Source organism: Neophocaena asiaeorientalis, unplaced genomic scaffold (assembly GCF_003031525.2).
Source record: "Neophocaena asiaeorientalis asiaeorientalis breed wild unplaced genomic scaffold, Neophocaena_asiaeorientalis_V1.1 scaffold879, whole genome shotgun sequence".
In the NCBI taxonomy this organism is placed as follows: domain Eukaryota; kingdom Metazoa; phylum Chordata; class Mammalia; order Artiodactyla; family Phocoenidae; genus Neophocaena; species Neophocaena asiaeorientalis.
In genome coordinates, this window is record NW_020175527.1 from 597054 (window position 1) to 611722 (window position 14669).

General features: G+C 34.3%; 1 protein-coding gene across 1 annotated transcript in view; it reads right to left on the reverse strand.

The window, feature by feature from the left end:
* ETFA (electron transfer flavoprotein subunit alpha) overlaps nt 1-14669 on the reverse strand; it is an 84753-nt gene that overhangs the window by 42127 nt on the left and 27957 nt on the right. Inside the window, exon 9 of the mRNA XM_024768985.1 lies at nt 12646-12728. Within this exon, the coding sequence (XP_024624753.1) occupies nt 12646-12728 (83 nt within the window). The remainder of the gene's footprint in view (nt 1-12645; nt 12729-14669) is intronic.

Consider the following 14669-nt stretch of genomic DNA (forward strand, 5'->3'; position numbering starts at 1 on the left):
GGTTCCATGCAAAATTTTGAATTATTTGTTCTAGTTCTGTGAAAAATGTCATGGGTAATTTGATAGGGATCACATTAAATCTGTAGATTGCTGTGGGTAGTATTGCCATTTTAACAATATTAATTCTTCCAATCCAAGAGCATGTGGTATCTTTCCATTTCTTTGAATACTCTTTTATTTCCTCTATTAATGTTTTATAGTCCTCAGCATATAAGTCTTTCACCTCCTTGATCAGGTTATTCCTAGGTATTTTATTTTTTCAGGTGCAATTTTAAAAGGTATATATATTTTTTACATTCCCTTCCTAGTATTTCATTGTTAGTGTAAAGGAATGCAACCAACTTCTGAATGTTAATCTTGTATCCTGCTACTTTGCTGAATTCATTTATTAGATCTAATAGTTTTTGTGTAGAGTCCTTAGGGTTTTCTATATACAGTATGTCATCTGCATATAGTGACAATATTAGCTCTTCCCTTCCAATTTGGATACCTTTTATTTCTTTTTCTTGTCTGACTGCTATGGCTAAGACTTCCACTATTATGTTGAAGAGAAGTGGTGAGAGTGGGCATCCCTGTCCTGTTCCAGATTTTAGTGGGAAGGCATTCAACTTTTCACCCTTGGGTATTATACTGGCTGTGGGTTTGTCATAAATGGCATTTATTATGTTGAGATATGTTCCCTCTATTCCCACTTTGGTAACAGTTTTTATCATGAATGGATGTTGAATTTTGTCAAATGCTTTTTCTGCATCTACTGAGATAATCATGTGGCTTTTTACTTTTCTTTTGTTAATGTGGTATATTACATTGACTTGCATATCTTGAACCATCCTTGTGAACCTGGGATGAATCCACTTGGTTGCGGTATATGATCTTCTTTATATGTTGTTGGATTCAGTTTGCTAATATTTTGTTGAGAAATTTTTCATCTATATTCTTCAAAGATATGGCCTGTAATTTTCTTTCTTGGTGGTGTCTTTGGTTTTGGTATCAGAGTGATGGTGGCTTCATACAATGTCTTTGGGAGTGTTCCCTCCTTTTCAATCTTTTGGAAGAGTTTGAGAAGAATCAGTGTAAGTTCTTCTTTGTATGTTTGGTAGAATGTGCCTGTGAAGCCATCTGGTCCTGGACTTTTGTTTGTAGGAAGTTTTTTTTTTATTACAGATTCTATTTCATTTCTAGTGATCGGTCTGTTCAAATTATCTATTTATTTTTGATTCAATTTTGGGTGGGCTGTATGTTTCTAGAAAGTTGTCCACTTCTTCTAGGTTGTCAAATTTCTTGGTACATAATTGTTCATAGTATTCTCCTACAGTTTTTTGTACTTCTGTGGTATTGGCTGAGATTTCTCCTTTTTCATTTCTTATTTTATTTGGGATCTCTCTCTTTTCTTCTTGGTGAGCCTGGACAGAGGTTTGTCAATTTTGTTCACCCTTTCAAAGAACGAGCTCTTGGTTTTGTTGATTTTTTCCTATCATTTTTTAAATCTCTATTTTATTTATTTCCTCCCTGATCTTAATTCTTTGCTTCCTTCTGCCAATTTTAGGTTTTGTTTGTACTTCTTTTTCTAATTCCTTTAGGTGGTAGGTTAGGTTGTTTACTTGAGATTTTTCTTGGTTTTTTGAGGCAGGCCTGTATCACTATGAACTTCCCTCTAACAACTGCTTTTGCTGCATTCCATAGATTTTCTATGGTTGTTTTCATATTCATTTGTGTAAGAGACTATTTCTACTCTTTGGAAATACACACTGAAGTATTCACAGGTCATGATCTTACTGTCAAATAGTTCAGAAAAAAACTGTGTACATATGTGTACACATACACTGTATTATTTTTGATTTTCAAATTTTTATAAGTTTGAAATTATTTCCAAATAAAAAGTTAATTAAAAAAAGAAAGGAATAGAAGTCTTTGTTGCAACAGTAAGCTACAGACTAGTGGATCCCCATAACTGGGTCTGAATTCTTGCATGGAGCATGAATCCATAAACATACCAGATTGTTCCATATAAATAAATGTTCAGTAATCTTCCATATGTACGTGTCAACTACTATGAATGATAATATAAAAATGTATTTAAAAGTATAACTAAATTCATAGAATCTCTGAGGTATCAGATATTTTCTTAAAAAATTGATAATAAAAGTAAAATTATTTTGTGAAATAACAAAATTTGCCTTTAAGTGTCCCCTTATGTGAAATAAGGAACTTCTTACTATTCATCATCAGAGAGAACTATGATGATGCTTTCCACAGCTGTAACAAAATGGCAACAAAATACAACATAGGATCTTCAAATAATATAAAGTTAAAAGGAATATGAATGAAAAAAATCAAGCTTTAAAAGATTCAGGAGGTTTTGGTGGTAGGACAACACAGACCCAAATTTAATAAAGATAACTGAAAGTACTCTGTTCAGCTTTAAACACTAAGAAATATTGCATTATTACTAAACATTGCATTATTACTAGACACGGTTTTAACAGCAGACAATAAAATATGGAGGAAGGAGAAGAGAGATTTTGGATGTCTTCAAATGCCAACAGTAGGATCTGGCTGCCAAGAATCTAATGCAATATTAAGTAGCACTAATTAAAATATTATTCAGGAAGATAATAATCCAACTCTGTACTAGTCAGAGCACACATGAAGTAATGTGCTCAGTTCTAAGCCTCAGGACTCCTGCTTATGGCCCTGAGAATAGTTTGTATCAGACTAACCCCCCTCTTGCAGAGAAAAACTGTGAAACCTGGTGAAAATAAAGGCAGCAACTGTTTAAATACGTTGGAGATCAACCAAGATAGTGGACACTTGAGAAGCCAGAATTCTGTTGGGGAGGGAAGCACAATGAAAACAGCCCACTGTACACCTCTACTTCTTCCCTTGGGACATATGCAGATCTCCCACAAGGGGAATAAAAGCCCCTCAGAAAGCAGCCACTTTAGATAGAAACCTGCAGTCTTATTAGTGGAGGGAACAAACAAGACAGTATTTATAGCTGCAACATTAGCTGGAAGGTGAGGAAAATATTCCAGAGGGACAACCACAAACTCTGCATACATATTCTGCTCAAAACTCTGGCTGACCACCCCCGGACACACACTGGACATGTGTCAGGTAGCCTCTAAGCCAGCTGGCTAGGCCAAAAGAGAAGAGGATTTGAGGTTTGAGTGCAGTCAAATTAATTGCCTGTGAAAACAAAAATGAATATTCTCAATAGAGATATAACAGAATCCATAATCTCTAAACATATTATTCAATGTGCATAATATGATCCCAAAGTACTAGGCCAGTGATTCTTAAAATGTGACCTGCATATTCCTGTAAGCCCCAAGACCCTTTCAGGGGTCTGCAAGGTCAAAAGTATTTTCATAGTAATACTAAAATGTTATTTGTCCTTTTCTCTCTCATTCTATCACAATGCTACAATGCAGTTCTCCAGTGGTTACATGACTGTTTGAGGAAATCATCTCTCTGATAACTACCAGAAGGTATGCATCTGTATTTCTGTGTTACCTAAAAATGTTTAAAGTAGTAGGTTTTAAGTATAAATATGTATGTTTAGAGAGATTAACTCAGTATTTTCTCAGTACAGTAGCTTGTGCTCTTATAGTTGTAATTTCTATAACCTCATTATCATCCAATAAATTGATATTTGGAATCCCAAAGATTTCCCTGTGCCTACAAGGAAACACAAGAAGTACATTTTGTTACCTTATATGGCAATAAAAAATGTTTTGTAAATTTTTACATATTTTAAAATTTTCTAAAACTATAATTTTAGATTTTGCTAATATTTATACTAAAATACAGAAGACTCACTTTCCCAACCCACAGCTCCAACATCTACGTCAAAAGATGCTGATAAAGATGAAACTGATACCAGAGATCTCTAACTTATGGAAAAGAGGAATGTATTCTAAAAAATATTGTGTAAAATTAAAAATAAGTGAAAATATGATGAAAGTTATCTTTCTCTTGGCTTCAGAGATGTTAATAATTTATGTTACTGTGTCTTTTGCAACAGAAATGATGGCCATTTTGAAAATAATTCCATTTAGAGAAAAATTAATTGAATGTTTTATTTTTAACACAGATGTGATGAGTTTAAAAGTAAAAAACTGTTTAGCTTTTCAAACCAGGAAGGAAAAAGTCACTGAAGCATCATATGGGTTATCATATTTCATTGGCTAGACAAGCACAGTTGCTAAAAGACTAATAAAGGTGACCTTGCTAAATGCCTGCTAGATGAAAAATCAGTGAAAGAAACTATGGCACTGCCACATTCCAATGATACAGGAACTTGCTGAATAAAAGATTTAACTGTAAACATGAATATTAAGTTAATAAATCATCTGCAAAATTGTACTTTTGCCTAACAAACAGACAAATCTATATAGTTGGGTTTTGTGTTTTAATTGTATTTGTCCAGTATCAATAACAACTAAATACTGAAGAATTCCTTTATGTGAATGCTTGGCAACAAACAAAAGTGGTACTGAAAAACTCAAAGTATTAAGTAACATTTTTGGATCTCATGGTTTATCCTAGAAAATCTGTATTGACTTTTGCACTGATGATGTAAAAATAACAGAGGGTAAAACTGCTGCCTTAGCCTTATGCAAGACAGTTGCACCAAACTGTACTAGTTGTCACTGCATTCTTCATGGCCACATACAGTTTAAAAAAAAAAGAAAAAGCAAACCTGGTTTCACTTAACAATGCCCTTGATGAAGTAGTAAAAATTATTAGTTTTATTAAATCTTGACCTTTGAGTACACATCTTTTTAGTATTCTGTGTGACAAATCACGAAGTATGCAAAGTACTTCCATTGCATACAAAAGCACAATGATTGTCTTGAGGAAAATGGCTCGTGTGATGGTTTGAGTAAACCACCCACATTTTCATGGATCACCATTTCCACTTCAAAGAACAACTGATAGATATTTGGAGTTTTGGCAGACATTTTATTGAAAATGAATGAGGTGAGCTTATCAATTCCTAGAAAACAAAGTTTTTGTTGCCATGGACAAAATGTGTGAATTAAGTTGATAATTAGAATTTTTTAAAAACTTGTATCCATGAATATGAACTGTAAAGACTCCTAATGAGATGAGTGGTGATACTGATGAAGGTAATGTTTTGATATTGATAAAATGTGTCAACATTTGAAAGATCTACAAAACTCACTAAAGGTTATTTTCTAAATGTTACAGGATAGTGAAAGATCCATTCGAAGTACAATACAGACCAACAGATTTTAATGTAAGGGTATGAAAAGTTCATTGATATGTTTCAGATTCCATACTGCCAATACCCTTTAAGAATTTACTCCTTGTCAAGTTCTGATGTAGTGTAAAAGAAGAATATCTACAATTTTATGAAAAGGCTATTAAAATACTCCTTTCTTTCTATATATCTGTGTGATGCTGGATTTTCTTCATATACTTCAATCAAACCAATATAAAACAACACACAATTAGCTGAAACGAGAATCTAGCAGTTTTCTACTAAGCCAGATATCAAGTCAAAAAATACCATTATTTTCATTAAATTTGTTTTGGAAGACAGTTATTTTCACTAAAATGTTATTTATATGAAAAGAAATGGCTTTACTGTTGTTATTTTCAAAAGAATAAATATTTAAAAATTTTCTCAGTTTGAATTTCTAATATAAGAAATATCAATAGATATAACCCAAATAAACAAAAGCTCTGAGAGCCCTAAATAAATTTTAAAAGGAGCCCTAAGACAAAAAAATTGAGAACCATTGTATTACACACATAATGAAACAAGAAAGTGTGAAAATACAATCAAAGGACATCGATCCTGAAATAACCCAGAACTTGGAATTAGTACACAAGGATTTAAAAGCAGCTATTACAAGTATGGTCAAGGATGTAAAGGAAGATACCTGTAATGACTGCACAGATAAGAAATCTCAGCAGAGAAATGAAACTATAAAAAGAACCAAATGAAAATTTAGAACTAATAAATACAAAATCAGAAATTTCCTAGATGGGTTTAATAGTATATTAGAAATTATAAAAGAGTCAGTAACCTTGAAGACAGACCAATAAAATTATTCAATCTGAAGAACAGAGGGGAAAAAAAACATGAAAAAGAATGAATAGAACTTAAGTAACCTACAGAAGAATATAAAGATATCTAAAATATGTGCAACTGGAGTCCTAGAATAAAAGTAGAGAAAAATAATGTGGCATAGTGTTGTATGTCAACAGGCCAAATCTGGACCCATCTGTTTTTGTACATAAAGTTATAATGGAATACAACTCATTCACTTACTTACAAGTCTATGGCTGCTTCTGCTCTACAACAGAAGAGTTAAGTAGTTACAACAGAGACTATGGCCAATTAAACCAAAAATACTTCCTATGTGATTTACAGATAGCTTGCTGTCCCCTGGTCTAGATTTTTTATGTCCTTACTGAAATTTTCCATCTAGTTATTCTATCAATTACTGGAAGAAGGTATTAAACCCTCCAACTATAATTATGGATTTGTTTATTCCTCACTTTAGTTCTGTCAGATTTTGCCTGATGTATTTTGAAATTCTGTTATTGGGCAGTTACACATTCATGATAGTTGTTTCTGATAAACTGATCCTTTTATCATTACATAATGGCCTCTTTATGTTTGGCAGTACCCATTGTCTTGAAGTTTGCTTTATCTGATATTAAAAAAGACAAACCAGATGTCTTATGCTCACTAGTTGTATGGTGTATTTTTTTCTATCTAAAATGTATTTCTTTTAGGTAGCATATAGCTGAGTCTTGCTTTTTATACATCTGGTAATCTCTGCTTTTTGACTGGAATATTGAGTTCATTTACACTTTTCTCTCACTGCTTTTAAGAATTTATTTTTATCAGTATTGAAGTGGATGTACATTGTTTATGAGTTTTGAATACAATTATATCAACCATAAAAATAGACCAAACAATTCTGCTTGTCCGTCAGAAAACAATTCTTGATCATGAGATTTTAGGTCTTCGTTTTGTTCTCATTTAAAGTAATAAAAGGTGTTTGCTGATCATTAACTGGAGAAAACTGCGAAGTCAGTGAATCTGGAAACATTTCTGACATACAGATGGCCAAGAGGCACATGAAAAGATGCTCAACACTGCTAATTATTAGGGAAATGCACATCAAAACTACAATGAGGTATCACCTCATACCAGTCATAATGGCCATCAACAAAAATTCTACAAACAACAAATGTCAGAGAGGGTGTAGAGAAAAGGGAACCCTCCCACACTGTTGGTGGGAATATAAACTGGTACAGTCACTACGGAGAACAGTATGAAGATTCTTTAAAAAACTAAAAATAGAGCTACCATATGATTTAGCAATCCCACTCCTGGGCATATACCCGGAGAAAACCATTATTCAAAAAGATACATGCACCCCAATGTGCAATGCAGCACTATTTACAATAGCCAGGTCATGGAAGCAACCTAAATGTCCATCGACAGGTGAATGGATAAAGAAGATGTGGTACATATATACAATGGAATATTACTCAGCCATTAAAAAGAATGAAATAATGCCATTTGCAGCAACATGGATGAACCTGGAGATCATCATACTAAGTGAAGTAAGTCAGAGAAAGACAAATATCAAATGATATCGCTTATATGCAGAATCTAAGAAAAAAATGATACAAATGTACTTATTTATAAAACAGAAACAGACTCACAGACTTAGAGAACCAACTTATGGTTACCAGGGTAAAAGGGTGGGGGGTATGAACAGACTGGGAGTTTGGGACTAACATGTACACACTGCTATATTTAAAACAGATAACCAAAAAGGACCTACTGTATAGCACAGGAAACCCTGCTCAGTACTCTGCTAATAACCTAAATGGGAAAAGAATTTGAAAAAGAAAAAAGTTTCAATAGGGAATGCAGCAAGGAGATCTGATGTTGGTTAAATTATGGACTCTTTCCAATTAGTTGGCTCTCCCTCCAAAGCAAATGTACTAAAAATAAAATGACTTCCTTTTTGAAAAAAATTTTTTTCTTTTTATCATTCTGTAAACAATTTGACTATTATACGCCTTGTAGTTTCATTCCTGTTTCCTGTTCTTGGCGTTTGTTGAGCTTCTGAGTTCTGTGGATTTATAGTTTTCATCAAATTTGGACATTCTATGGTCATTATTTCTTACAATAGTTTTCCTGATCCAATTACACATATATTAGGCCTCCTAAAGTTGTCCCATAGCTCACCAAGGCTCTGTCCATTTTTCTCCTGTGTTTTCAAAATTTTCTGTGTTTCATTTTGGACAGTTTTTGCTGCCATATCTTCAACTTCACTAATCTTTATTCTTGTAGTGGCTAATGGCAGGATAAACATTCTTTTCAAGTGCACAAGGTATATTCACCAAGATAGAGCATTTGTTAGGCCATAAAATAAGACTCAATGAATTCTAATACTGAAATATTAAAGAGATGCTCACCAAAATTAAATTTGAAATCAGTAATAGAAAGCTATCTAGGAAAAAAAATCACAAATATATAGAAATTAAACATTCTTAATTTTCTAAATTAGAAAAATTTTTTTAACGAATGATGAAAATATATCAAAATTTGTGGGATGCATCTAAAGTACTATTTAGAGGGAAATTTGTATCTTTAATATTTACATTTAAAAACAAACAAAATACAAAATTAATGAAGTAAAGTTCTACCTTAAGAGCAAGGTAAACCCAAAGTAATTAGAAGGAAGAAAATTAAGAGCAAAAATCAATAAAAAGAAAACAATGAAAAAAATTAACAAAGCTAAGAGTTGGTTCATTGGTGTAGCTGCTCTGCAAAACAGTCTGGCAGTTCCTCAAAGGTTAAACATAAAGTTACCATGAAAAGCAATTTCACTCCTCGGTACATATCCAAGAGAAATGAAAACACATGTCCACACAAAAACCTGTACATGAATGTTCCTATCTGCATTATTCATAAGAGCCAAAAAGTACAAGCAGCCCACACACACACAAACCAATCTTACACAGATTTTTCCTTCAGAAAATATAGCAGGAGGGAATATCTTTCAACTCATTTTATGAAGCCAGCATAATGCCAATACCAAAATTAGACAAAGATATTGGGTGGGGGGAAATTACAGATTATTTTGATAAAGACAGGCCTAAAAATCTTTAAAAAAATATTATCAATCAAAACCAGCAATGTATTAAAAGGATAACATATCATGATCAAGTAGGGTTTACCGCAGTATCTCAAGGTGGTTTAACATTCAAAAATCAACCAATGTAATTCACCAAATTAACAGAAAAAAGGAAAAAAAAACATGATCATTTCAACAGATGCAGAGAAATATTTGACAAAATTCAACAACCATTCATGATAACAACTCTCAGCAAATCGGGAACAGAAGGGAAGTTCCTCATCTTGATACCATTAAAATAAATAGGCAAGCCACAGATTGGGAGAAAATATTTGCAAAACATATATGACAAGTAACGTATCTGGAATAGATTTTTTTTTAAACTTCTACAACTCAATAACAAAAAGACAAGCAATTCAATAAAAAAGGTGCCATACATCTGAACAAATACTTTGTAAGGAAGACATCTGAGTGGCCAATAACACAACAGTGTTCATCATCACAGATATCAGGAAAATGCAAATTAAAACCACAATAAAGTACACCACTACACAAGCACCTGAACAGCTAAAATACCAAATGTTGGTGAAAATGAGGAGCAAGTGGAACCCAGATACATAGTTGGTGGAAATATAAAACTGTACAACTACTTTGGGAAGAAATGATCCAGAGGGGTGTCAGAGTCCAAGCAAGGTAGGTAGGGTTATCTATATAGGAGGGCTGAATGTTCAGTGCAGGGTGTGGGAGCCTGAGTGGGGCAAGGAGAGCATTTGTGCAGGTTAGCGTATTGGCAGGGTCCAGGTTTTTTACTGCCAATGAAAGGCATTACAAACAGGGAAAGGGAGAGTCAGAATTGACCTTGGACTGGAATTGGTGATGTCACTGTGAACTCATGGTTTTCAATGTAGATAGACTGATAGTGAAATACATATAAATGTTTGTATGTGAATACATATGTGTGTATATCTGCATACATATATACATACCTACACACATTCCCTAGCTTTTTTCACTGAGGGGTCCTGGGAATAGCAACGAGCACAATTAATATCCAGATGTCAGCTTCATACTATTCTTCTCTAAAAGGAGCCAGGATTCCCTGGAGAAAAGACTGATGCCAGGGCTGGGATAGGAAAGGTACAAAAAGCCTGGAACATCTTATTCTGCCCGTAAGTAAGAAAGGCCTCAAAGAATTATGGGAACATGTCAAGAAGATACAGAAGCCACCTTGAAGGGGTTCTCACTGGCCAAATGTGGAACAATTTTTACATCAATTAAAATAATAACAACGGATTTTCACCCATTGAATAAAACAGGAACCATAAGTCCTATTATAAAGAAATGAATATTTATTTAACATTCATTTATAAATAAATATAAGTAAACTGAAAGTGAGGAGAACTGGAATATTCACATCATTTCAAAGTACCTCCTCACAAAGGGAAAAATAACTTTACAGTGGAGAAGTTTGACAGATATCAAAGCCTTTAATATATTTAAATTCCTTATGAAAAATTTAACCAAATGGTCAAAGTGAAAATCTAATACGACACAATGAAATTGTGTACCATCTGACAGTATGAAATACATCCTTTTGCTATATAGGACATTATTGGGACAACTGGCAAAACCTGAACAAGGTCTGATGATTAGATAGTATTAATGTAAATTGATGTTAATCTCCTAATTTTAAAAGTTGTATTGTGGCTTTATAGGACAATGTCTTACATATTTGGAGATGATGGAGAATCATCTCAGCAACTTACTCTCAAATAGTCCACAAAAATAAAGGCTTTTACTCTGTCCTTGAAAGTTTTCTGTAAACTTGAGATCATCTCAAAAAGGCTTTAAAGCCTTAAAGAAAACCACACACACACACACAAATAAATATGTACACATATATATACATGTCAAACTCTAACTCAGAGTTAATGAATCAGAATCTCAGGGGCTTACATGATTTATGTTAAAGAAAGTCTTCAAAGCCTTTAATGTATTTAAATTCCTTATGAAAAATTTTCAATAATCCTATATTCATGACAGTAATGTTGAAGAAAGCTGACTGTATGACATTTATTTACAATACAGGTAAGGATGCCACTGGTCATTCCCTGTCATTCTGCTATCCTACTTAATAACAAGTGTGTTGTTACTGAAAAGTCAATGTAAATAAAAGTTTGTCTCTCACCATACTTCCTTGTAGAAGTATTATTGATTAGGAAGGTTGTGGGTCTGATCTTTTGTAAATAAATTCAAGCCTAAAGATGATCTATTCATGTAAACTAGCACAAACAAGATTTCTACCAAAAAAATACCTATGTGCTACACCTCATTAAATGCTAGGGAAGGCCTGAGCTTACTTGCTCAATAAATGCTCTCACAGCCTCACTAATGCAGTATCACAAGCAAATAGGTCACGTGGTTTTGTGACTTTGTTTATTTAGTAACTATTTTACATTCTGAGATCTTATCTGACTTCAAATAAGCTGAATAACACAAAAAGTATTAACAACCATCAATACATTAGATCTTATAAAAATTAAAAATTTCTGCTCTTCAAAAGAAAGTGAATAAAGAAGCAATAAAAAGACAAAGAACCCAATTTTAAAATGGGCAAAAGACTGAACACTCTTCAAAACAAACTTCAAAAGCAAGACAAATTTTTTGCCTATTTTGAAACTTTGAATGAACCTCTGATGGAACAGGGCACTGAGATATGAGACTTTTTAAAACGGATATGACTTAATATCCTGTTTTGAAATACATTAAAAAAATTTTGAAATACATTAAAAAATTTTGAAATATATAAAAAAATTCATTTTCCTCCATACAATAAAGACTTAAACTGGCTGAGAATTGTATTCACTGCAAACCTGAATCATCTGAGAAATGTGAACAATCATTAGATATTGTTAGCGATTCAACTTTGAAACCAAAGTACTCCTTTTGTAAGTTTTGGATAGTTTTAACTGAATAGTCTAGTATCACTTACCCATATGGATAAGAATTTTCTGAATTTCATGCAACTAGACATAATACAGAAATAAACTAGGTGTTCAGGAAGATATAAGACCCCAGTTGTCACTCACAGCTCCCAATTTTGAGATTCTGTGTTCATTAATATAGATTCATCAGTTTTACTGATAGATTTTTATAATATATAGGCTTTATGGTAAATAAATGTTAACGTGAACTTGTAAAATCCATTTAATAATAAAACGCTGCTTCTATCAATTTTATATTTAGTGTTGTGACATAAATTTGACAAACTATTCCACTGCTTTAAAAAATGTGAAAAACAATGCTGGATTTAAGAACTGCTCTGTGTTTTACTGAGGCCAAGAAATCCACAGACCTGTGAGAAGGACACATTCACCATGGTAATGGCTAACTGCTTAGGTACATTGAATAGGGCACCAATCACAGGTATGATTGTTCCACAAATATATACAGTTCTTATCCCCATAGAATTCTGCATGGCATATTTTATTGCGATACTTACCGGTGCTACTATTTTTCCTGTCTGTCCAACTTGCAAGTCATTGGGAACAAAGCCAGCATCAACAGCAGCACGAGACGCACCAACTAAGGAAAAAATATTTGTCATTTTTTTAAGCTCTATTATTCAACTAGTTGGAATATTCACTGATAACAGTAAAAAAAAAAAAGATTGATATAGTACATACATAAAACATACATTATAACCTGTTTGGGACGTCATTATATAATGCTCCTTTACACCGTAACTTCACAGCTTTTAAAGAAAGGTATTATAATATCTTTACCCCTAGGACCAGATAAAGAAAAGAGTTACATACAACACAAGATAAAGGCTTAACCAGTATTTTCTATCTAAAAATAAAAATGAGAATTTAACTAGCCTTCTATCCTCATTCAGCAGGAGTCAAAAGGGGCCCTGTACTTGGAGAAAAGGTACCCCACTCCCAGCAGGGGTCAACAATGAGCCTCAGGTCCTCTTCATCTCCATCTAGAGAGGACAAAAAGGGGGAGCCCTAGTGAATACTCCTCACTACCTCTTAACACTCACAGATTCACCTCCACTACCTATCATGAGTCAGTCAGGACTGATCACATTCTGCCCTTCACTTACATTAGTCACTGCAACAAGCCCCAGACTCAAAGGTTATCCTTCATAACCCATACACTGATCCCCACAATGCCCTTCAGCTCCCCAATCTGCACCCTTCTCCCACTGCTCCCCAATTCCTGAAACCTTACACTATGATTTCTGGAATTCACAGCTTGATACCAGCAAACCACAAGTCTCTGTATCTTCCACCTATCTGTCTAAATGTTCCCTGAGGACAAGGATTCCCCTGCAGCCCTCTCCAGCAGATGTCGCTTTGTCTGCCACCATCTTCATACCACTGGGCCTAGAGGCGGTACACCAGGCCTTCACTGCCACTCTCAGAAAGTTTCCCCTCCTCCCTCCTTAAAACCCTTCAGCTTCGAATCTCATGTCATCAGATCATGTCACCCATATATTGCTGTGTCATCTATCAACCAGCAGGTCAATCCCCTTCATTCCTCAATGATTTTTAGCTTCTGGGTCTTTGTCACTTTCTCCAATACTAGTCTTAATTCTTGAAGACTTTGACACCCTGGCTTCTCAGTTCCTTGAGCAACTCTCCTCCAGTCATCTTGTCCTTCACTCTGCCCATGGTCAAATCCCCAACCAGCCCATTAGCAACCTCCCTCAATAATCTTGATTTCCAAAGTCTCTCTGTGACCTCCCCTTTCTAGCTGACTATTTTTAGTACCCTACTCCAACAACCCTCTGACCACACTGGGATCCACAATTCTATTCATTGTCCCTCTCTCCCCTCATGTTCTCTCTTCTTTCTTTACCCAGCTTAATTTCTATGATCAGTGACTCTAATCACTCCTTTGCATATGTCTTTAATTTCTTTGCCCTCCTCTTATACCATCACACTCAAGTGGAAATCCTCCATCTCTGGTTACTGATTAAGCAATCTTTCCACCTTTTCCATACCTGTCCTACTATAGTTCTGCATGGCTGGAGAAAAACACCAATACTCAGCCATGTTAACTGGGTTTTATTTTAAATAAATAGGCCTTAATTCTCTCCATCTTTCTTAAACTATCGATATAATTTCATATCTTTCCTTCTCTCTTCAAACTTCCAATACTCTTTAAGATTCTGCCTATTTCACTGAAAAAGTTGAAACAATCAGAAGAGAATTTCCACGTGCCCCAACTAACACATTCACCCATCAACCTGCAGCTGTGTTCATATTCTCTCTCATCTACTCAAGAACATCCCTCCAGTAACTCTCCTGTCTATCTCGTGTATGATTAATCTCTCCCTCTTAACTGAAGCATTCCTATCAGCATGTAAGTATGCTATTATTTGTCCAATCTTTGAAAAGTCCCTCTGTTCGTCCCACTCCCCCTCTAGCTACTGGCTACTTCTCTGCTCTCCCATATAGTTAAAAGCCTCTAAAGAGTTGTTTGCATTCACTGTCTCCAATGCCAGGCCTCCTA